The sequence below is a fragment of the Zootoca vivipara genome, chromosome 5 (genome assembly GCF_963506605.1).
Source record: "Zootoca vivipara chromosome 5, rZooViv1.1, whole genome shotgun sequence".
Classification (NCBI taxonomy): domain Eukaryota; kingdom Metazoa; phylum Chordata; class Lepidosauria; order Squamata; family Lacertidae; genus Zootoca; species Zootoca vivipara.
The window spans coordinates 92648200-92672679 of record NC_083280.1 but is presented as its reverse complement, the minus strand read 5'-3'; the positions used below and the strand labels follow the sequence as shown (position 1 = coordinate 92672679).

The 24480-nt window shown below is 44.1% G+C and overlaps 1 protein-coding gene across 1 annotated transcript in view; it reads right to left on the bottom strand.

Moving 5' to 3' along the window:
- SEMA3A (semaphorin 3A) overlaps positions 1–21655 on the bottom strand; it is a 202286-nt gene extending 180631 nt beyond the window's left edge. The window contains exon 1 of the mRNA XM_035137741.2: positions 20862–21655. Within this exon, the coding sequence (XP_034993632.1) occupies positions 20862–20979 (118 nt within the window). The 5' untranslated portion in view covers positions 20980–21655. The remainder of the gene's footprint in view (positions 1–20861) is intronic.
- Positions 21656–24480: the final 2825 nt, after the last annotated feature.

The window sequence follows — 24480 nt, the reverse complement described above, 5'->3', positions numbered from 1 at the left end:
CCGCGCGCGCGCGCTCCACCGATCTCCATCGGTTCAGGCTCTGGGCTTGGTCTGGGCGGGTCTGGGGGCGGGCCCTGGGGTGGGGTTTGGTGATGTGGTCTGTCCTGGGAGCGTGGGAACCAAGGTTTTGCTGCGCGCGTCGCTTGTTTGTCATTCCATCTGGATTCCTGTCTCACCCCCACCGCTAGCGCCGCTTTGCTTAACTCATCCATAGTCCGCGGTCTAGGACCTCTTGCCAGCTCATCCTTAATGTCTGCGTGCAAACCCAGGTAGAAGGCTGATTTCACTGGCTCACTTTGCAGATCCCACCCCAGTTTGTGCACCAGCATGGTGAATCTCGCCCAGTAGTCCCTAACTGTCGATTTTCCTTGTGTTAAGTTATGAAGCTCCTGTTTAGTGGCCTCCATTTCACTGTCACTAGCGTACATTATTTTTAAAGCTTCTAGAAATAATTTTGCGTTCTTCATGCAAGGATTTTTTTGCGCGATGAGCGGTCTTACCCATTCTCGGGCGGCCCCCGTCAAATGCTCTATGATAAAGGAGACTCTGTGCGCGTCATCTGGGAATTCTGCTGCATGCAATTCCAGCGCATAATTTATTTCTGTCTCGAATCCTAGGTACTCCCTAGGGTCGCCGCTAAACTTGGTGACTAGGCTCTGTCCCCTTCTCACTTGGACTAGCTGCGGCTGGGGCGCCCCCCCACCTCTAGCGGCTTTCTCCTCTTCCAACTTTTTCTGCAGGTCCAATACCATCACCCTTAGCTGTTTCTCAGTCTCCTCTTTTGTCCTCACCTGGTCCACCAGCTTGTTCAGCTCCTCCTGCGCCCCTCGCGCTTCCTCCTGAGCGGCATGCAATTGCTGCTGTGCCTGCGCTGTGAGGTTCCGTAGCTCCTGCTTCGGCCTCCAGCCTCCAATGCTCAGCCTCTTGAGCGCTCATCGCTGCACTCCAAAGTAGCCAAAAAAAGATTCGGAGGTTGCTGTCAGAGGGCCTGATATGGCTACTCTAGAGTAACGACTCCAGCATGGTCTTTTAAGGCTTTTATTAAGTGCTGATTATTTACAGTGTTCAGAGCAGTAAAAATGCATCCTTAAGGTGAGGTGTCAGAACCTCCGAATGGCGATTGGCGCGTTTTCTTCCAGCACCAAAGCTTTGGCAGACACAACCTCTTCCCCCTACGTTTGCGTCACAATTCGGGAGTTGGGGGGATTGGCCTCCCCCCCCCCGTGCGTCCAACTTCCTGTCCCACCTGAGGCATGGGCTCCACAACCTTGCCTGAGCCTCGGACACCACTTCCTGACTCTCCGCTGGAGGCAGAGCTCTCCTTACTCTCTCCAGCGCTTGGGGATGGGCTGGAACTTAAGATGGGAGGGACTTCCCTGTATCCCTTGTCCCTCACAACAATGGTTTTACTTTTCTATTTCCACATGGATTTTACAGGCTATTCCCTTTGCAATCCACATGGAAACAAGACAGAGTGGACTTAGTCCCATCTTCATGTTGAACTGGGATGTTCGTTCCTAGTCTTGAGTTTTCAAACAGCTCTTGGCTCTCTGCTGTTTTATATGTTTATTTCCAGAGCCATTGTGCCTCCCCAAAGGCTCTATGAAGCACGCCATCCTTTTAAACTTATACCTAAAGTAAGTGATGCTGACCAAGTCTAAGAAGGGTGGTGGTGGTCAAGATGGGGACAGGGGTGGAGATGAGGAAGTCTCAGAAGGTGAGTGTCAGGGTTGTTGTGACTACTCTTGAGTAACGACCTTCCACATGCTTGTCTTTCAGACGTTATTATTAGTGCACATTATTTACAGTGTAACGAACTGCTGGTTTCATGTCTACTCGCTCGAGTCACATTCCTGCACTGCCCCCCTTCGTGTTCTTGACCAACATAAAAGCCTCGGAACTGAGAAGCGCCTCCCTTTCCTCCTCCTCCTCAATTCCGGCGTCGGGGGGACGGGTCTTCAGTCTGACCGATTCCTGTCCTCTCTTTCCGCCTCCCTCTCTCCCTGCCTATGGAGTAGGGGCTCTTGGATGTTGCCAGAGCTCTGGCACTCCCTTTCCGTTTCCTGACTCCTGCCATCAGACCCTTCGCTCTCATGACTGCTGGGAGACGTGCTGCTTCGGATGAGGGGGAGGGGTTCTCTATAAACCCTCCCCCTTACAGTGAGCCAGGGAAATGTTTTTTTCTTCAGAGGGAGGTGCAGAGGTTTCTTTCTTTCTCCTTCTCTCTCCCCCCCCACCGGTTTTTCAACCACCCAGCTTTACAGAGTGAAGCAAGCTTCTAAATAGGATACTGGAAAGTTCACAGAGGGTTGGGTATTCCTTAAGACCACCTGGTCTGAGACCATTCAAAGCCCCAAGGGAAGGGGAGAAGAATGATGCCTGGAGAACTGCCACCACCCAGCTCCCATAATAGACCTTCCTTCTTCCAATGGTCACCAAAGGGGCTTCTGAAAAACCATCTGGTCTGAGGGGGATCTAGAAGCAGCAGCAGCACTTTCTTCTAAACACAGTTGCCTGTTCTGCTGTTGTTATGTAAACCATGTTGTGAAGGCAGTACATAAATACCACCATGCCATCAATCCAAGCACTTTAAATTGTCCCAGGACACAACAGGCAAGAAAGTCATAAGTTCTGTGTACCACACACCTGCCAATAGTCTTTGCTGCTGCATTCTGGAGCTCTCGTTTCTGAACATTTTCCCAGAACAACCCCAGGTTGAGTGCATTGTGCCAGTCTAATCTGGAAGTTACCAGGGTGTGGATGACAAAAAATTAGACCAGCGGTCAGTAACCTTTTTCAGCTGTGGGCCAGTCCACCATCCCTCAGACCATGTGGTAGGCCAGACTATATTTTTGGGGGAAAATGAATGAATTCCTATGCCCCACAAATAACCCAGAGATGCACTTTAAATAAAAGAACACATTCTACTCATGTAAAAACATGCTGATTCCTGGACCGTCCATGGGCCAGATTTAGAAGGCGATTGGGCTGCATCCGGCCCCCAGGCCTTAGGCTGCCTACCCCTGAATTAGACCTTTCTGCAAAAAGTTGCAGTTGGCTTACCAGCTTGAGATGCTACAAGCAGAAGGGAGATGAAACCTCTCAAAAGTTTATCTGAGAAGTTTGGGGTGGGGTGTCTATAACACCCCACCCTGCCTGCCATGCACAAACAATGTTGCAAAGCAATACTTAGTCTGGGGCATTGAGGAGTGTGCAAAATTGTAGCCAGGCTGCTGCTGCTACGGTACTAGTACTGTCAGTAGTAGTAGTAGTAGTAGTAGTAGTAGTAATAGTAGTAGTAGTAGTAATAATAATAATAATAATAATAATAATAATAATAATAATAATAATAATAAAGATTGGGGAAAGCATTTGTACTACTCTCCCTGCTCACTTGGTAAAACGATCTCCCCAATTCTCTGCCCACCCATAGAGTGGAGGCCCATGAAAGGTCTTTTGGGCACAGCTCTGATGGGAAGCACTCCTGGGCACCAATGCCATCCACACATCCAGGAGAAAGCTTGGGTCAAAGAGCAACAGTGAACCCCATCTTTAAAGCCCCATTCAGAACAGATTTGAGTCCTGGCCCCAAAGGCAACCACTCGCCCAGCCATTAACAAGTTTGCCTTCACTAGGTAAAATTTTACGACAGTGCCACCTTGAATAAAATATTGGGGTGGGGGCAGGTAAGCCCCACCCCACATAATCAATTTGAACGGCCATGCCCATCAACTTTGGGGGGGCCCTGCCCCCTCTCCATCATTAGGTGCCTCCCGTGTGACCAAAATTAGCCAATCACATGAGAATTACTAGAGAACTCTCTAGAATTCAGTTACCAACCAATCATATTTAAATACATAGTAATGCGTATAATTTCAGTTATATATTTTCAGTTTTCACAATACAGTGGTACCTTGGTTCTCAAACTTAATCTGTTCCAGAAGTCCGTTCCCAAACCAAAGCGTTCCAAAACCGAGGTGCGCGTACCCATAGAAAGTAATGCAAAATGGATTAACCCGTTTCAGACTTTTAAAAACAACCCTTAAAACTGCAGTTTAACATGAATTTTACTGGTATCTTATGAGACCATTGATCCATAAAATTAAAGCAATAATCAATGTACTGTACTATAAAATAAATAAGACAGTATTGTAGATGTTAAAAATTAAAATTATTTTCCCCCCTAACCTGCACTGATGATAGTCATTGTTTGGATGGGGAGCTTTTATCCATTTCCACAGTCACACAATCAATCAATCAATCAGTAGCTGAACTGGGTTCCACATAGTCAGAAAAACAAATAAACCAAAAAAGCCTCAAAAACAAAAACGCAAAATAAATAGCAAAAACAAAAGCACCAAACTTAATCCATTCCAGAAGTCCGGAAGCATTTGACTTCTGAAATGCTTGAAAACCAAGGTGCAGCTTCTGATTGGTGCAGGTGCCATAGAAACAATTGCTGACAGCCACATCAGACATTCAGCTTCCAAAAAAATCCAATACTGGAACACTTACTTCTGGATTTTCGGCGTTTGAGAACCAAGACGTTTGAGAACCAAGGTGCCACTGTATTACAAATACACACCTTGCAAACACATATTTCAAATACAATTCCATATTGGATTTCCTCCCCCCCCCCCTGGTTCCTTTTCTACTTTAGTTTTTTAACACTGCATATTCCACTTTACCCAATTTTTAAGTTATTCTTCCTTTTATCTTAGTGATGTTTTTAACTGCTTGATTTAAGTTAGTCCTGCTAATGAAATTGTTTGCATGCCAGAACTTTTCAGATATTCTACAAACTTTCCCCATTCTTTAATAATTCCCCCCCTCTTGGTTTTTTATTACACCTGTCAGTTTTGCCATTTCGGCATAATCCATCAATTTAATTAGCCACTCTTCCTTAGTTCTTTCCACCTCTGGGCAAAAACCATTCTGGGTGCAGTTGTGGCATTCAAGAACAAATTTTTGAAGTCCTTCAGAATCTCATTGTTCATAATCCCTAAGAGAAAAGCTTCTGGGTTTTTAAAACTAAAGGTTATCTTAAATATTTTTTTTTCAATTCATTACAAATCATTTCCCATAAAGCTTTTGTTCTTTTACGCGACTACCACATATGGTAGAAATTACCTTTCTTTTCTTTAAACTTCCAGCATGAGTTCAATTTTGATGTGTACATTTTCGCAAGTCTACTAGGAGTTAAATACCATCTATACATAATTTTCATAAAGTCGTCCCCCCCCCCAGTGTGTAACATGCTTGTAAATTTCAAATCTACATTCCACAACTTCTCCCACGCAGCCATTTCAATATTATAAGCAATAGCTTACTTCACACTTACTTAACAGGTAAGCGTGAAATTTAGCAAGGCACTGACATACAATATGCAACTATTGATTCAAAAAAGAGGTGCCCAGTTCCAGTTATCAGCTGAAAAAAAGAACAATAACAAAAGTGTCTTCAGGCACATAAAAGACCAATATTAAAGATGAAAACCTCCTTCAATGGAGGTTTTCAAGCAGAGGTTGGATGGTCACCTGTCATGGCTGATCTAGCTGAGATTCTTGCATTTCAGGTGGTTGGGCTAGGTGAGACTCGGGGTCCCTTCCAACTCTACAAGTCTATGAGATTTGGGGGGGGGGGGCATTAACTTTCATGAGCCCATGTTGTCAGGTGCATCTGAAGGTGGGCTCTAGTCCACACAAGCTAATTCCATAGTAAATGTGTTAGTCTTTCAAGTGCCACGAGGCTCTTTATTCTTTCAACCACTGGCCATTAGTTATTATTATTATTTTTAAAAAACAACAACGATGATAATACAGGTCCTTAAATGTAAAGTTCCATTCCTGGTGTGGTTTTAAAATGTTATAAGCAGACATTTCCTAGCCTGGCAATTCCACCTCACCTTCTCATATAATTTTCATACACTGATCACTTCCATATGTCTGGCAGAAGGTAAAATACCTCATGTGGCTTCATAGTACTGGTGGGGGGGGGGCTGCCCGAGGGAATGCAGCAGAAAGATTTCAAAGCTCTCTCCAAACTTATCTGTGCCAATAAAACACATTTCTTCAAGCAGCGTATCTTTCAGAAAGAGAGGAATTGTTGTTGTTTATTCGTTTAGTCGTGTCCGACTCTTCGTGGACCCCATGGACCAGAGCACGCCAGGCACTCCTGTCTTCCACTGCCTCCCACAGTTTGGTCCAACTCATGTTCGTCGCTTCGAGAACACTGTCCAACCATCTCGTCCTCTGTCATCCCTTTCTCCTTGTGCCCTCAAACTTTCCCAGCAAGAGGGTCTTTTCCAGGGAGTCTTCTCTTCTCATGAGGTGGCCAAAGTATTGGCACCTGCTTTGCAGTTATGGGAGATCTCAGGTTCCACTGTCAGGACATTTAGTTGAAAGCCAGGCCTTCAAGTGTAGATGCCCTGCTGCTTGTTTAAGGGCACCAGGCACCATCTTCATCACTGGAGCCATCTTTCACCAGCCAAGAGAGCAAGAAGCTGGTTGCATCACTGCAAGATCCTTCCTCACATTATCAGGACACATGCACTTATTGAAATCAATCCAATAAAATATCAGAAGGTGTTGCATTGGACACCCCAACTGGTCTTGCAAAATCTACTACATCTACCCTGGAAACTACCCTGGAATCGACTTCATACCAGCCTGTGTTTCTATGTCACAATTCTCTGGTCAAGATATGAAACTGTCACATATTATCCCCATATCAAACGAAGAGAAAGGGCTGGTGCCTCTGGGCTTTGCTTGTGATCATCTGGCAGGATGCAACAGTCTTGGTCTGATCAGGAAAGGCAGCTCATTAATATGGTTTCAGCACTTCTATGAGGTAACGTGTCTGGGAAATGGAAATTTGCCCACAGCCAGCTTTATGGCTGAGTAAAGTCTTCAAGCCCACCACACTTTTCACTATTCCAGAATGTGGAATTGCTCTTTAGTGAGTATTTAATAGCTGCACCGGTTAGTTTCCATATCACTTGCATGTCTTGAAAGGGCCTTTTGTGGATCAAAATGAGGGAATAGAGGGAGATGAAAGAAACAACCTCATCCGATTGCACATTTAATTTGCTTTAGTTCAAATGAACACTTTTATAAAAGCAAGTCTTTCGCCATTTCACTCATTTCGGGTTGTCCATATTTAGCACAGCAGTCTTAAAAGCAGAGGCATTTACTGTGGAATAAAATTCTAGTATGAACATTACAGCACATCATGGGATATGAGGTAAGCACAGATGCAACTATAACCAGTCTTTTCATTGCCTTTAAATGTAGTTGAGACATTAGGCAGAATGACAGCTTGAGACCCCAAGCCAAACGTCTGAAACTGGGCGTTTTCTTATTCAACGGGCAGATCTTTAGTGAAATTTACGAAAGCCACAGGCCTGAGGTCTCTGGCGCCAACCTTGATTGTGAGGAAGTGGGATTTTAAAAGGATCAAAATCAAGGTCCTGAATCTTGTGAGATTGTATAACAAGTTGTGTAATGGGTTGGGTTGGGGCCAATCTAGCAAAGAATAATATGCAGGGAAGAACATCAGGAGAGCCCTGCTGGATCTGACAAAAACCAACCACCTAGTGCAGCATCCTGCTCTCTTACAGTGGTGAGCCAGATGCCTAAGGAAAGTCCACAAACAGAACCTCAGGGCAGGCAACTCCCAGTTTATTCTTTATTCTTGAACGCAGAATTAACTTTACTGCTCCCCTCTGTGTCTCCATGCTGCCTTGCAGCTGAAACAGCCCTGACAGCATCTAACAGAAGACCAACTTTACTGCTAGGAACAGTCTAGAACAGCAGCATAGCGGACTGGCTTGGAACAGCAACGTAACAGGGATAAACCCAGCATTGCAGTACAGTATAATACTGGACATCCGGCAGCCAGCTTTTGGTGTGTGGCTGCGCCACTCCAATCCAGATCTGTACACGACTTGTCTTCTGTGGCACTGACAGAGCTTTTTTCTCTCTCTCCCCTGCAGTCTGCTTCAATCCTCTTCTGCTGATTGCCAAAGGGGTGTTCTCATGAGTGTGAAATTCAAGGAGTGTCAAATCTGTTTTCCCTGTACACAAGGAGCTGAGCTGTATATTTGTACAGTTGTTCACATGTAATGTTCAACAAGTGTACAGCCTGTGTACCTGGTTTTGCAATAGTTGAGCTGTGTACACTCTTTCACACAAACTCTTGTGCAAAATTTTGTAAAGGGAGCTAAAATGATTATGAACCATTTCTACCTTCACATTTCCAAATAACATGTGGAACCATAAACTGGATCCTGTTTCCAGTTTTACAGCAAAGCAGGTGGTTTCACCAAAGTATACAGCTGCCTCTCAGCACTGTCATTATAAATGTCTTTTTTTGGTTATTATTACCATTCTGAAAATAAACTAATTAACACTTAACTGAAACACAGATATGGAATACATTGGGACAACGTCTAGAGCAAGGTGTTATTCAATGTTAAATTTGGGAATCAATATATAAACCCCAAGGTAACATATGTAACTGCTTGCTATGTAAAAAAAAAAAAAAGACTGGTGACTTTTGCATCAAATTAAATTGCACTTCTCAAATTTCTGAACTTCTAAAACTTAAACATTAAATGTAAGTGTATATATTAAATGAAGTCTTATATTACTGAATATTTTGAAGTATTCTGTAATCTTAAAATATATGAGGGCATGTTTTATTAGGAATCTAAAGCAATATATATACTGTACGTACAATTTGTTGCTTTCGCTCTTACACTTACACTTATTCTATTTAGTTATTTCTCTGGCCATACATGACCTTTTTTACACAGTAACACAGAGAATGATAGGCCCTGTCCTGAAGTGTTTAAATCTAAATTTTGATGGTAGCTGAGAATATAAAGCAGAGGGTTTCCAAATGTGCCCAGTGATGTGTAGCTGAATAGTACTGTGCATGAGAATACTGAATACTGACTGTCAATTATGCAGAGAACATTTCCCTAGGGATGAGGAGGAAACTTCAACTAGAACAGTCAGGAGATTTTCCAACGTTTGCTCTTCTCCTACATATCTAAAATAGACTCTCCTGACAGATGTGTTCTGGTACTTGCTGAGATATCAGGTATTTGTGGATTTATGTCTATGGAGGAGGTGGCTTAGCTGCTCATTTTACATCCAAGTAGATTTATATAACACTCACGCCCAGAACCAACCCCAGACATTTTCCAGACTGAAGTGAAACAGCAAGGCTAGGCTCTTCCTCGGCTCATCTCCCACTTTTCCCCAGCAAATCCTTACTGCCTGCTTGTTCTTTGGTTGTTTCATCACTTCTACTGAACTGTTACTAGATGGGTCAATTTAATATACTTTCTGGCCAAAGAATGACAATTTGAACCCATGAAGTAGCTCCCCACATAATATTACCATTAGAAAAATTCAGAATTAATGAGGAATCTGGGTCTGGTACTGCTTTGATTCCTAGCAGTGTAGACTCAATCTGGAACGTTCTAATAAATGAGTTTAAAGTCCCATACTAAAAGAAAAGAAAAATAACAAATCTGTCTCAGGGTGTAGAAACATTTCTAGATTTGCATAAATGCATATGTATGCTTACGTGGAAAACACAGTACCAGAATCTGGGTCATGCAAGTGTTTTGTATAACTTTAAAAAGTAGTGTTTGAAAGATAACTCTTTTAGTCTTAGAAGATGACCTGATTTGGAGACTATGAATTGCCTTGCAAAGGTTAATAATAATAATAGTAATAATATATTATTTATACCCCGCCCATCTGGCTGGGTTTCCCCAGCCACTCTGGGCGGCTTCCAACAGAAACATTAAAATACACTATTTTCTTAAACATTAAAAGCCTCCCTAAACAGGGCTGCCTTCAGAGTCTTCTAAAAATCTGGTAGCTGTTTTCCTTTTTGACATCTGATGGGAGGGCGTTCCACAGGGCAGGCACCACCACCAAGAAGGCCCTCTGCCTTATGAGAGAAGATTCCATGACTGATTGTAGAACTATTGCCTTAAAGAACTGTGGCTGTTAGGCAAAGGTCTGTAGACACAACCAGACAGATATAGCAGCCATCTGAGGATCTGGAAGAAGGAGCCGGTAAAATAAATATGGCTCTATGAAAAATGAAAATTGCAGGAATATTCTCAATATTCTCAATATCCTAACTTTGAGCAATACTCAAGCCACATGTACACAATAGACTTGATTCTGAACTAGTACCCAAGCCTTGTTTGTGATGAGGGGATGTCAATGCCTTTCCAATAAAATGCTGCCTGGATATCATTCCTCAAATGGATAAGCAGCAGGAGAAACTGACCATCACTAATGGAGAAGAGAATCTTCTCAAACCCAATGGTCGAGGCCTGTAGCATCATGGCCATCCCTGAGGACTCTGATGAGGGCAGGGAAGAGGCCATGGAAAAGGACCCTTCCACTCAAGACCCCAACTCAGAGCTGAGCCCTTCCACTATAAATAATAATATCTTTATTACGGTCGTAGACCAGCAGAAAAAGAAAAAGAAAACCAATAGTACATAAAATAGATAGTTCTTGAGTATCATCTTTGAATAATACTGTTTCATAATCCTATTTAAAATTAAAATTGGGTTAAAATTTAATGAGGGATAGTTCCCTTTAACTATTGTCCGCTGAGAATTAATAGGCGGCTTTATCATTGCTATTGATTGCTGTCACGACGTGTCTTAGTCTTGACGCGTAGTAACAGAATTTAGCTACATTCTTAGTGCACTCTGGGTTAAAATCCGCTCTGGAAGTATTGCAGGCACCCTCTTCCTTGGCTCAGGGTGAGGAGATGGGGACATCCAATGCCTAGGAGGGTGCTTCTACATCAGACGTGTGTGTGTGGCGGAGAGAGGTCCATGGTGCAGCCTCTTGAGGCAACAGTGGCACATCAACAGGCAGGACCAGAACCAGTCCCCATGAAAGAACACCCAGGCTCAGACCAGGAGTTACTGACAAAACAGACAGTCTCCTGAGAAGTTGGACTTTAACTGCCTCTCTTTAATGTGTGGTGGGTAGGCAAGGCCAATTGTTGGGACAATTTGACACTCCTATGCAGTCTCCTGACCCTGGAGTCCTGACTCTGGGCTTTGTCCCTGAACTAAGTTTAAGGAATCTTGACACTCCTTCCCTAATTTGGTTTGTTTCTTGCGTAATGACTGATTGCTGCTTCTCTTGTCAGTCTTCTGGGATGGCTTCGTTATTTACCCAAAAAGGTGCACCTGCTATTGTTCTTGGATGGCAGCAGGACATCTAGTTAGAAGGAGCCATGTAAACCTTGAACCTTCATACTTTTAGAATGCAATCAAGTACTTGAAAATCTCTTTCACATCTTTTCATAGCAAATTAGTTAACTATTTTATCAGCAAACACTGTTTTAATGACGTTCACCTAGCTGAGCATTTGAGCAAAGCAGCACAAAGACAGCAAATATTTTAAATTATACAGAAGTAATCATACTTCTTACAGAGTTCCAGTGCTGCTATATTTTATAAAGCCTTGTTTATGGCAAATCTATAGGATCAGTGAAGAACTAATAGACTGAGAAAAATAGGTAGCAAATATCAGATTCACCAAACATGGTTTACAGTAGAAATAATTCTGCATGAAGGGTATGTAAAGCTGAAGCCTAGTGCCTCTATATTATTAAATGCTCCAGCAGTACAGGTTCTCTCCCCCCCTTCCCTAATTTTGCTACAAAATTTCATCAGCAAATGAGTAGCTGACCTAATCTAGCCAAGGTATCATTGGCAGCCAACAGTAGACCTCTGAGATGCACACTTGCCATCTTTTCAAATGCCCAATAAAAATCCAAGATTGAGTAACATGACAACATCTTTAAATATTGATTGGAGCTTATTAGTCCTTTAATAGTGCTAACCAGGAATTGCTTCAAGCCTCCCTTCTGCAGTGACAAGTTGAGGTTCATCTCATGCTTGGCCTTTTAAGATTCAGTTGCTTTGGAATTTGACTTACACCGCAGTTTGGATAGCAGCAAAATGGATTTGAAGAATTTGTTCCGTTAGTTGCAAAGGTTTGTTCAATGTCACCCTCTTTACTCTCATAAAGGAGGACTTTGTTTCTTCTTCCTTTCAAAAGTTGTGGGATATAGACCATGCCCCACCCTTTCATTTCATATTTTTGGAGTTTGCATGTAACATCAAACCTGAATGCACACTTACTCTGAAGTGACAGAATTTTTTTCACGAGGGGATAAGACTCTCCTGGGCCTTGGATCTCTGTCTAGGGAATAGAGCAGCCTCTGAAAATATAGACACTGCCATTCCTGATGTTAATTTTGCATGCTTGTATTTGCCACTCTGTTTCGGGGGGGGGGGGGGAGCAGGAGAAAGAAAGAACATGAGAAGAGTCAGGGAGGAAATGAAATACATTTGCAGCCTCCAAAGAACAAATAGGAAGATCTGAAGCAACTGCAAAGATTAAAGTCTGCATGTCGAAGCAACAAAAGCTCATTCTAAAGATGTAGCGATCAGACCAAAGAAAGATAAAAGTTCAAAACCAAAACATCACACAGGAATCTGAGCATCATAGCACGGCACTAAAGAAATCTTGGAAAAGAAACCTAGTTTTAAAAGGAATCCCCAAAATAGAAAGAGTTGGTTGGCAGTTTCCTTCTTTGATGTAATTTCACACATACACACAAGTAAGAGATTGGCCTGAAGAGCTGGCTCACATTACAGTTATCCCACAAATATGTTGCTTGTTTTAAAATGTGGTTATGTCATCTATATAAACAAGCATGGGGGGGGAGGAGAGCAAGAGAGCACACAGCAAGCACTAGGGCCCCAATATAGCCCAACGAGTCAGCCTGTTTCGCACACCAAGACAAGGGTCTCGGCTACAGCTGGTGATTAGGAAGAGAGAGCCTAACCACAAGGCCCGGTTTAGATGACACACCAAACCAAAGCATGGCTTGGCTTGGTTTGGCATGGCATGGCATGGACCAGCAGCAAAAGGGACTAGCTAAGGCAAAAGGAGCGTATCTGGAAAGCTCCTGTCCAGAAGTGTGCATGTTTCTGCTGTTTGATTTAGCAAGTCCTGCTTTCCATTTGCAGCTGCAAGAAGGGAGGTGCAGAGGAGGGTGTTGGAAGGGATTGCTTCTCCTCTTCACCCTCTCCCCACTGAGTGCCAAGCAAAAGATGGCAAAAGTCCAGCAGGTTCACCCTCCTTCTTTCCCTGCTTCTAGTGAAAAGGTGTCACACCATTTCGCTGTTAAAGCTAACCATCAGAATGACGAGTCCCTGTACTGCCTTCGTAAGTCACAGGATTGTTTGTTAGGTAAAGGTAAAGGGACCCCTGACCATTAGGTCCAGTCGTGACTGACTCTGGGGTTGCGTGCTCATCTCGCATTATTGGCCGAGGGAGCCGGCGTATAGTTTCCAGGTCATGTGGCCAGCATGACAAAGCCACTTCTGGCGAACCAGAGCAGCACACGGAAACGCCGTTTACCTTCCCGCTGTAGCGGTTCCTATTTATCTAATTGCATTTTGACGTGCTTTCGAACTGCTAGGTTGGCAGGAGCTGGGACCGAGCAATGGGAGCTCACCCCGCCACAGGGATTCGAACCGCTGACCTTCTGATCAGCAAGCCCTAGGCTCAGTGGTTTAACCCACAGGGCCACCTGGTTTGTTAGTTTACCTAATTTATAAATCACTTCCCAAAACAGAATGTCTCCTTGCTGCCTCACTCTTCCTCTTCTCGTCAGTGCCCCTGGTGTTGGGGAGGCAGGTGAGCATCACAGCCCCAGAAAGAAAAGGTCACACACACATACACACACACAGCTGTCTTAGGCACATGTGTGTGCCCAGACCAAGTTCCATGGTGCTGGAAAGTACAGAAATGAAGGTTTAGGTGTTTCAGTGTCACTGTTTAACAACCAGAGATGCAAAGGAGGGCCTATGTCTTTTGGCCCGTGCCTTAACAACTGAGCCAGCAGGTCACAAGGATAGGAAAACTTGCAGCAACCTTTTCACCCATGTTATAATAATGTTATAATTCATGCTTTTGAATTATGGTGCTGGAGGAGACTCTTGAGAGTCCCATGGACTGCAAGAAGATCAAACCTATCCATTCTGAAGGAAATCAGCCCCCGAGTGCTCACTGGAAGGACAGATCGTGAAGCTGAGGCTCCAATACTTTGGCCACCTCATGAGAAGAGAAGACTCCCTGGAAAAGACCCTGATGTTGGGAAGGATTGAGGGCACTAGGAGAAGGGGACGACAGAGGACGAGATGGTTGGACAGTGTTCTCGAAGAGTTTGACCAAACTGCGGGAGTCAGTGGAAGACAGGAGTGCCTGGCGTGCTCTGGTCCATGGGGTCACGAAGAGTCGGACACGACTAAACGACTAAACAACAACAACATAATATGAAGGAGTGCACCTATGCTCAAATTGTATAGAATTGTCATATGGAAGATGGAGCAAGCTTGTTTTCTCCTGCTTCATAGGCTAGGGCCCAAACCAATGGATTCAAGTTATAAGAAAGGAGATTCCATGCCCGTCAACATTCCTCAGATGAAAATAGGGATATTTCTCAGTCCAACCCCCCTGACCCTCCTGGACCCCCCCTATTCCCCCCCACCACCTGGAGAGCATTTCCTAGCAGAAGAAGGGCAAGAGACCCCCCCCCACTTCACCAACGGGACACAGCATGCACTCCCTCCACTGTCCTGAGAAAACTACTCATTCTCAGCCTAGCCTTCCTCACAGGGTTGGTGTGATGATGAGCAGGGGAGTAAAAGTCTAAGCCAGGGGTCAGCAAACTTTTTCAGCAGGGGGCCAGTTCACTGTCCCTTAGACCTTGTGGGGGCCAAACTAAATTCCGGGGGGAAATATGAATGAATTACTATGCCCCACAAATAACCCAGAGATGCATTTTAAATAAAAGGACACGTTCTACTCATGTAAAAACACCAGGCAGGCCCCACAAATAACCCATAGATGTATTTTAAATAAAATGACACATTCTACTCATGTAAAAACATGCTGATTCCCAGACCGTTCGCGGGCCGGATTTAGAAGGCGATTGGCCCCTGGGCCTTAGTTTGGGGACCCCTGGTCTAAGCCATCTTGAGCTCTTTGAATGATAGGTGGTGTATAAATGTCAAAATAAAATAAAATACCAGTCCTTGCTGTCCACCCAAATATACTACCATGGTGCATTCCTTGTCGTAGCCACAATTAACCATTGTTTGTGAAATGGATTATTAATATTTTAATGATTTTATACAAAGTGCTTTGTAAAGTTTCCCTGAAAACTTGTAGGGACTCATGGAGTTGTACTGATCTGTCACTTGATAGGAGATTCATATGCAGTTTTGCTAATTTTAATCTAAACTGTGTCCATTTATTGAGGTTCAGGCTGCTTACTCTTTGCTACTTCTCACATCTTGGTCATTTGTGGACAATTATGAGCCAGGGTACTTTATTGCAATGAGACTTGAAAGAAAGACTGTGAAAAGAAGAAATGAATATGCAGGGAATCATTTCCCCGTTAATTGTCCTGAAGCAATGTGCATTCAATTGTGTAACAATGGCAGCAACAATAACAAAAAGAACCACACATTTACTCTTCCCAAACATCCTTAAGAGAATTGAGAAATGTTCAATAAACAAATGGGATGAGACAGATGGATTTGAGAAACTTTTGGTTTACACATGAAGAGACTGAGTGTGGTTCACAAGTTCTGGAAGGGTTTGGAAGTCATTCTAAGTGGATGTCCAAAATCTGGCTATCTGCTGGTTCTCCCTTGTTGAACTGTGTCCTGTGTTTTAATGTGTTACAAACTGCTCTGGGAGTTTTCCCTCAAAATTGTAATACGGTATAGAAATTAAATGCATAATAATAATACTACGGTAATTCAGTTTGAGACAAGTTATTGAGACTCAATTAATGTACAGCCCTTGAACTGTACATTATGAAGCTATCTTAAGCACAGTGTTAGAAATCCATTCCGTTTATTGCAGGCATGTCCAAAGTCCGTTTTGGGGGGCCTAATCTGCCCCTTGTGGCAGTTTATTTATTTGGGTCAAATCCTAAAAAAAAGCTCAACAATTTTGGGGTAAAATTGTATAAAAAGCTCAACGACTTCAATCTTAAAAGAAGCACAACAACTTTGGCGGCCCTCACACATGATATTCACGTCATCAAATCTGGCCCTCTTTGAAAAAAGTTTGGGCACCCCTGGTTTATTGGGAGGGAAGGAAGTTTATTGAGAAACAGCTGGAATCACCTACACCAGATCATAGGTATTTGCTGGAATCCACAGCACGAGGTGTATGCTGTCTCTTTTTCTTCTCCAAGCCCAAGGATATATGCCTCAGGATTATGGTCAATGTGCTGAAGACCACCTTGTTTAAATAAGATTTTGAGTGTGTGCATAGAAATCACCTTAGCTTACCATTAATTCTTATGTCAATTTCCCTGGGAATAGTTTGCAATTACCTTGAGCAGAAAACAAAACAGTCCCTCACACCTGTGACTGTTAGAAACTGCTGACTTTCGGGGCTTAACATTTTCTTTCCTCACTTTACATCCAGCATAAAGAAGAGTTTTGAGAAACTTGGAAGCTTGCTCACAACTTTATGACATTTTGGGTGGTCGTATTGAGCTAATGAACCAAGATGGCTATCTATAATTTATGTGCATTCTGCTGAAAAGTAAGTGTACATTGCATCATATTGCAGCATTAATTGTACTGTGGCTGCTTTGCGGGGGAGATTTGGGACAAAATCCTACCGTATTTACATAAAAACTTACTACTGGGCTCCAAATAACAACTTTAGCCTTAACCAAGGACCTGCATGGGCTTACTAAAATGTTTGCCTTTTCCCTCCAAAAGCAACTGAGTATCACATGCAGTATTACAAGGAGTTTTTAAAAAGCTGTCCTAAGTTTCAAAGGGGTGTGTGTGCACGTGTATGCTTGAGGGTGAGAAAAGCTAGTCTTAGAAACCTGTTAGCCTCATGGAACTAGTCATAAGTTATTTGAATCCTGGAAACCTAGATATGTCTTAGCACCTGCTCTTTCCAATAAACAGTCCATGACTCTGAACATCTAAATTCATGCTCTTCATATCACTCCCTCCCATAATATAGGATGGTTCTAATTTGGTACAAGTCTGAGTGAAAGGCAGTCACAAGGATTCAAGAAAAGAGAGGTTGTGGAAACTTTGATCTCTGGCAACCTGAGAAATGGCAGAGCTAATGGCAGACCTTTGAAAACAAGCGACCACAGGAAATTAACATTGGCGGGGATTTAACCCTTCATGAATTAGTCTTAAAAAAAAATGTTTCCAGGCAAGCCTCTTTCCCATTAGTGGAGTTAATTTTGTTGTTGTGTTTTACATCTTTGTTGCCCAGAAATGCAGGTTAGAAATCTTTCAGAAAAATAAACAAATCTATGAAGTTCATCTGCACTTTAACACCTAATAAGTCAGGAAGAAACGAGCTGCTTATACTGAAACCTTTAGCATCAGTTATCTGACAACTGACTGCAAGACAGCTGCTCATGTGTAAAACAGAGTGTGTGTGAGAAAAATATTAGTCAGTAAGATAGGAGAAGGAAAATGGCTTTGCATGTTCCTACACACCCACCTGCTCATTTCACAGTTTATGTTATTAAATTACCCAGCACCCTATGCCTAAGACAAACCTGCTGTGTAGCCAAAGGGCAATATCTTCACATTGTTAGCAGTGTCTGAAAAAGGATTTCCCCCCAACCCTTCTCCAGAGTTAGCCCTGGTAGTTAGAAAATGTCTTGTGGTGCTGCCATGCAAAAGAACCACCGTCCTCATTTGCAGCATATTAATCTCCTGCTCAACAGCATCTCTCTGTTAATAGAGAGCACTTACAGCGACTGCTGTGCTCATTTCACTGAGGAAATATTCACAGCGTGCGCATTAGAAGGACAATTAATTATCCAAAGCTTTATTAGCTCGTGTTCTTTATTCTTCCATGTCCCTTGGTAACTAGATATTAATGGCATTGCAGGCACCGCTAGAGCACATTCCTCACTCAGATTGCCAGCCTGATCCTGTACCAAAAGCTGCACAGAGGTAAGCAAGTAGATCAAAGGAATGATAATGCTGGCATAGTGTCGATGAAGCATATTAAGAGTGTTTCAAAGTATTTAATGTATGCTGCCTACTGGAGCATGTGCTTAAACACTCGATTTGATTTATTAATGAAGAACAGAGATTTGGGCACTAATGTGGTTCTTTCGTTGGTTTTGTTGTTGCTTGTTTAGTTTTCCTATTAGATTCAGAGCCAGGATGTTGTAGTGGGGAGCTCTGGGCACTGAGCAGGGAGATACAGATTTGACATCTTTGCTTCAACCTGAAACTCAGTGGGTGGCTGGGTTCAAATTAATATCATCACTCGGATCTAACCTCCCACAGAGGGTTGTTATTGGAATGATCATCTGGTATATCCCATCGGGAGGCTCCATGTAAGGCAAAATGCAAAGGTGGGAAACAAATAACAACCCAAAGCAGAAAGATCACCAGGGTTGCAACTCTACACAAACTCACTTGGCAGCAAGTCCTTACTTCATGGTAAATAGGTATGCATGCTGCACATCCTCCAATGTCCCGTTTGATGTCTAAGCTGATGAGTATTAACGGAAAAAGCAAAAGCAGGAAACCACCGTTCTGGTATAGTTTTCATCAAAACATGTATGAAGTGTATTGAAGCAACACAACAACACTGATATCTCAGTCTGCATGCCAAATAACCATGGGATACACCACCCAAACCCATGGAATAAATGGTCTTTCTTTCTGCTGAGAATTAGGACTTCCACTAAACTCTAGCAGCACAATCCAATGCTTGTTCGCTCGGAAGTTAGTCCTGCTGAGTTCAGGGAGGCTTACTGCCAGGTAAGTCTGCATAAGTGTGCAGCCTAACAGGGCACACCTGTGTATGTCTACTCAGATGTAATTCCCAGTGGATTCCAAGGGACTTGCTCCTAAGTAAAGGATTGTCGGCTAAGATAGTTAGAAATAGTTTTGATGAGACATTGTTCTTGTTAACAGATCAGTTTAAAGCAGCTACTTAAATAATCACAGTTGCAGTTCAATAGATGCATTAAAGTTAATTAGATCATAGCAATCAAGTGTCAATTGGAATTTAGGGGTCTGATGATACAGTGGTAACTCATATTAGAAAGCAAAAGGTAAATTGCCTGCATTCTTATTAGCCATCTTTTCATGGCAAATTAACTAGCATATTCCAAGAACAACAGAGTGTTGCTTTCATAGATATGCACATGCACACACAGGGTTGTTTTAGGATATTTCCGCACACTGATTTCACTCTTAAGTCAAAATACACGTATGTCATTGTTGTCATTTTTTAAATCAGCCTTTAGGTTGCTCAGCCAAGACATGGTGGTGTTGACTGCCTGGCATCAGTTAGTCCCTGAGCAGCTAATGGGCAGGTCCCTCCCATCCTCTCCTTCACCAGCAGTGGACCTACCCCAAGGTTTATCAAGTTCCAGTTGCAAAACTTAGGCTGCAGTCCAAACCCACCTGCCTGTGAGTAAGTCCCACTGAATTCAATAGGCTTTACTTCTGAGTAGGCCTGGTTAGCAGTGTGCTGCTACTTGGTCCCTGAGACTTTGCTGGACTTTCCCTTTATAAGCAAACTAGTGGAAACAAGGGCACACATCTTCCCCATTGAAATTGGGAAACTGGAAGACCCCACCTTCTCCTTTCACTGCCACAACTTGCACGAAGGCCGCCCATAGCCATAGACACAAGCGCTTTCTTTTCTGCATTATGGGAAATAAGCTATGCACCTCGCTTCCCTATCTGAAGCCAGAGTGATCTTCTCCCCTATTACAAAATAATAACGAGCTGATTTTTTTATTTTTATATCGATTCCTTATGATGGAGCAATTCTGTCTTCTTCCCACCCGTGGACCAAATGCAAGTGCGAGGTAAACCTCCCACGGCACGCAGCCCTTGCGCTTTTCAAGCCCTGGGAGGAGGAGGGGGGAGTTGGAGCAGGGAGGGGTGTGACTAGGGGCCTGAACTTGCAATAGCAGCTTAACTGCTGCGTGCAAGATTCTGCACGACGATGTTGTTCTGCGGGGTGCGGAGAAGTTAAGGATCACGTGCCAGTGTCCTCTCTCTCCGTTGTCGCTCTTGCGCTCAGATCCGAGCCATGCGGGCGACGTGTCCACACACCACAGAAGTACACGGGTCTGAAACGCAGTACTGTTTGTACAGTATATAATATCCTCGCGCGCACCTCTCCAGTACTGTGTTTTTGCGCTTCCTCCTTTTCCTGGCAAACGCCCCCCTCCCCCGGCAACCCCGCTTCGGCTCGGCACCCGACTGTCAGACTTGCGCCCCTGAATATGCCTGGCGACGGCTTAACTCTTCCCTGCTCGCCGCCATCCCAGCCGAAGTCAGGCGCCGAGAGAGAGAGCGCTAGGAAGCCTCGGCAGTCAGCCACAAACGATCAATGCAATGGGGAAAGCAATGCAGAAAGGGGGTGAGGGGGAGATAGGAATGTTGGGGACCCTGCACTGGCTGGAAGTCCGAGGGAATCCACTACGATCCAGTGGCAGCCAGCAGCGTTCTCCGCGGAGAGCCCCAGCTGGTTCTCCCGCCCCGGCGCGCTTTAGTGCCCGGGCGAACTCGCTCCTCTTTGTCTGCCCGAGCAGAACTACGAGACCAGATACCTGGGAGGAGGAGGCTGGTTTTGGCCCCGCCGAGCAAGGAGCAACCTCAGGGGAAAGGGGGAAACGGCAGGAGCGGGAACCACTAGCAGGAAAGATTAAAAAGAGGAGGAGGGGGAAAGGAGCAGGCTTACCTTTGTAGGATAATTTGAGGCGCGGCACGTTGTCCTTCTTGGCATGTTGGCAGCGAGCGCTTTCTGCTAGTAGAAATACTCCCCAGACAAGGCAAGCCGCCCGGCGGGTGCAGCCCATGCTGCAGAAGAGCACCGGATAGTCCTCCCCCCCGGCGCTCCCTTCTGGTCTCCTGGGTGTAGGGAGTTTTGGGGGGGGGGGGGGCGGGCGATGGGTCCACGCAGAAGTTCAAAGCGATCTAAAAACTGAGAGGTAACAGGTGACCCGGATCAGTTTCGTTCAGGAGCGCAGGGTGATCCAAAAACCTCATGGCCAGGTTTGTAACATCTCCTCCTTCTGTTAAGTCACCGGAGCGAAAGGGGACACGCACAGACACACATGGGGGGGGGGACACACACAGACACACACACAAAACAATTCGCAACGATTCGCCCCCCTCACCCCGCGCATGCAAACACTCGCGGCGTGGAAGGAGAGGGATGGCGAGCCAAGGGCGCAGCGGCTGCGAGAGAGGCGCAACCGGTGCAGCAGGGCAAAAGCGAAAAGGGGACCAGAGTGGCGGCTTCTTGGCGCTTTCCCCCGCCAACCTCTCTCGTCTTCAAAAAAGAAGAATCATAACCAAAGCCGTGCTCGGCGGTCGCCTTGTGCCCCGAGCCAATCCCGCTCTCGTGCTCCCCTCCGGCTTCAGTTGCAGGCAGCAGGAATGCCAAACGGGGGCAGAGAGAGACGCAGCAGCAGCAGCACTGAGTTTTCCTGCGCACATGGAGAGGGAGAGATGACACAGGAATCTGCAGAGTTTCTCTCTCTCTCTCTCTCTCTCTCTCCCCTCCTCCCTTCCCCTTCTTTTTAACCCAACACTCTCTCCAGAGTGTCTGACAATGGGAGAACAAGCACAGCACAGCCCACTTCCCTTCCTCCTGCTGTCACCAAACACACATGCAAAAAACATCGAGCCAAGGATTTGCGGAGGGACCAGTTTGGGAAAAGGCAGGGAGTAATAAATTTCGCCATCAAATGCGCGAGCTTTCTCTCCCACTGCCGTTTCTCCCTCCCCTATCTTAAAGAAAAGTCCCCCCCCCCGGTGTTAGTCCTTGACTCTTTCTACTGTCATAAATAATCCATCTGAACGATAGTGTAATTTTGTTTTTACTCCGTTGCTGATAACAAAGGGGGGGGGAAGAGTTAGAGAGCAGCCTTCCATCATCATAACTTTACTACCGGAGTTTAATTTAGAAGTCTTGTTAAGAAACCTTCCTCCCCTCCTCCCCAAGAACCTCCAAGCCAGCAAGAGACATTCCTAGTAAAAAAAAGAAGACGACGTCCTCCTCAAGACACATATAAGCCCAATGAGACTTGTAAATTATGCAGGGAATTCTCTCAAGATCTCTCCCCCCCCATCTTAAATTAAAAATATCATTTTGTCCCTCCCTTTTGGGAGGCTCTGGCTTCATGAAGCAATCTATTAGTGAACTTGCTCCCCTCTCTCAAGGGGCAAAGGAAGGTCCAATATATGTGCACATTTCAACATTCATTTGAATTCATCATGGATTCAGTTTTGTCAAGATTTTGAAAATATTTGTTTGATATCTATTTATGCTGATGTCTATTAATGAAATATTGTTAACACGTCCTCATCAGGGCACATATTCTCAACGAACCATTATTACTGAGAGTCAATGTGGAGGAGTGGTTCGATGAGTATCACACCAGGGCTGGAGAAGCTTAAGTTCAAATCTCCATTCAGCCATGAAGCTCGTTCCGTGTGAATCTTGGATAGCCTTCAACTAGTCACTGTGAATGATATTAAACTATGTTTTACTCAGAGTAAGGTCACTGAACTTAATATATGTTCACATTGCCACTTTTCCCACTTTCAGTGTGTGCTCGCACTGCATATTCATACGACTTCAGCCACAATCCATATAAATAATGTCGTTACTTGACAAATACTGCTGTCTGACGTGTTTCTTCTCCAATTTAAGCCACATTCTCTTTGTACTTAAGAATGGTGCAAACACTTGATAATGAAGTTTTATTAAAATTTTACAATACAATAAAAGAGACTCAAACTGAAACAAAGAATAACAAAAAGAAGAAGGAAGGAAGGGAGGGAGGGAGGGAGGGAGGGAGGGAGGAAGAGAAATAGAAAAATACAAGATTCTCTCTCACATGTGCATCCCAACTTTTGTCCCATACAGAAAAAAAATATGTCTTCTCCCACCTGTCACCTGGGAGCATCCCTTTCTTCTCCCAGCCTCTTACCCTGTGAAGAACTCTGACACAAGGTTCTTCAAACTGCCCATCACCTTCTCTGTGCCATTCTTACCCAAAGACAACATGAAAGAATATTAAGAACGGTGCAAACACTTGAGACAACCATCGCTCATGCACAGATGACAGCTTCATGAAATAGGCGTCCTGGGGTGTGTGGGTTGCAGGGCTGGCGAAACCAAAAAGGTTATTTGCATCAGGTGAAGGCCTCCCTGTTCCTTCTCGGTGAAATTGAGTTTTCTCAGACTGAACCAATGAAACTGTTTGGACCGTGTGTCCATTGGCAAAGTCAGCAGTGGGAAGATCAGAGAGCAGGCTGCAGTGCCTTCTTCCACGCATGTCTCTGCACTGATGCCCCCCCCCCAAGAAGCAGTGGATATCAACCTTACAGCACCAGAAGCTCCCCCTTCTGGCAAACCACTGCAGGGTGGTGCAGGGAGGAAGCTGTCAGAGACTCCTATTTGAACCTCCCAGCATTTTAGAGGATAACTTAATGAAGACATCTGGTGTCTGGAAGAAAGCCTCATGCAGACATGCTCATACAGAATGTTCTATTTTTGCATTCCCAGATTTTCCAGATCCTTCACAGCATAAGCAAATAGATGAGAAGCCAGCTTTTTCTAAACATGCTTGTTGTCCAAAAGTGTTTATGGTGCCTTGCCCCGATGTTTCCTTGCTCCAATGTTTCAAACTGTTCCAGGATGAAATAATTGACATATGTTTTAGACTAGCTAAATACAAGAATGCAGAGACAGCGTCGGTTGCAACGCAAGGTTACTCACATAAAAGGGAGCATCTATTGATTTTAATCACTTTTTAAAACATTGTCTTTAAAGTCAGAGAAATCTACACGAGAATGTGAAGGTTTCAATGTAACTGCAAAAATGACTTTAATGAGAAAGGAAGGATTCTGTGTGCAATTTGGATTGAATTTGGATGAAATAGCTATTAAGCCTCTTGCAACTTTTCTGAAATAGAATAGAATAGAAAAGAATAAAAACGGAGGAGATGGAAATTTGAATTCTTTTGAAAAATAAAGATTGATAAGTGTGGTTGGAAGGAAATGAGATTGGGGGGCATGCACTTGGGTGTGAATTAAGGACCATGGGAGCTAACTCTTAGGGGCCATGGGGACTTTGGCCCGAACAGTAAAGTATTTGAGGGGGCTAGGCCCGCACTAAGTTGATTGGCATTCCCATTCAAATGGTGTGTGTGTGTGTGAAGTTGGCACCCCTGTTAAAGACCATATAATAATTAAATAATTATGCATCAATGCCCTAATAAATAAACACAGTGAAGAAATTTTGGAGAATATAAAGGAGAAGGATCAAATGTTTCCTGATATTTTAG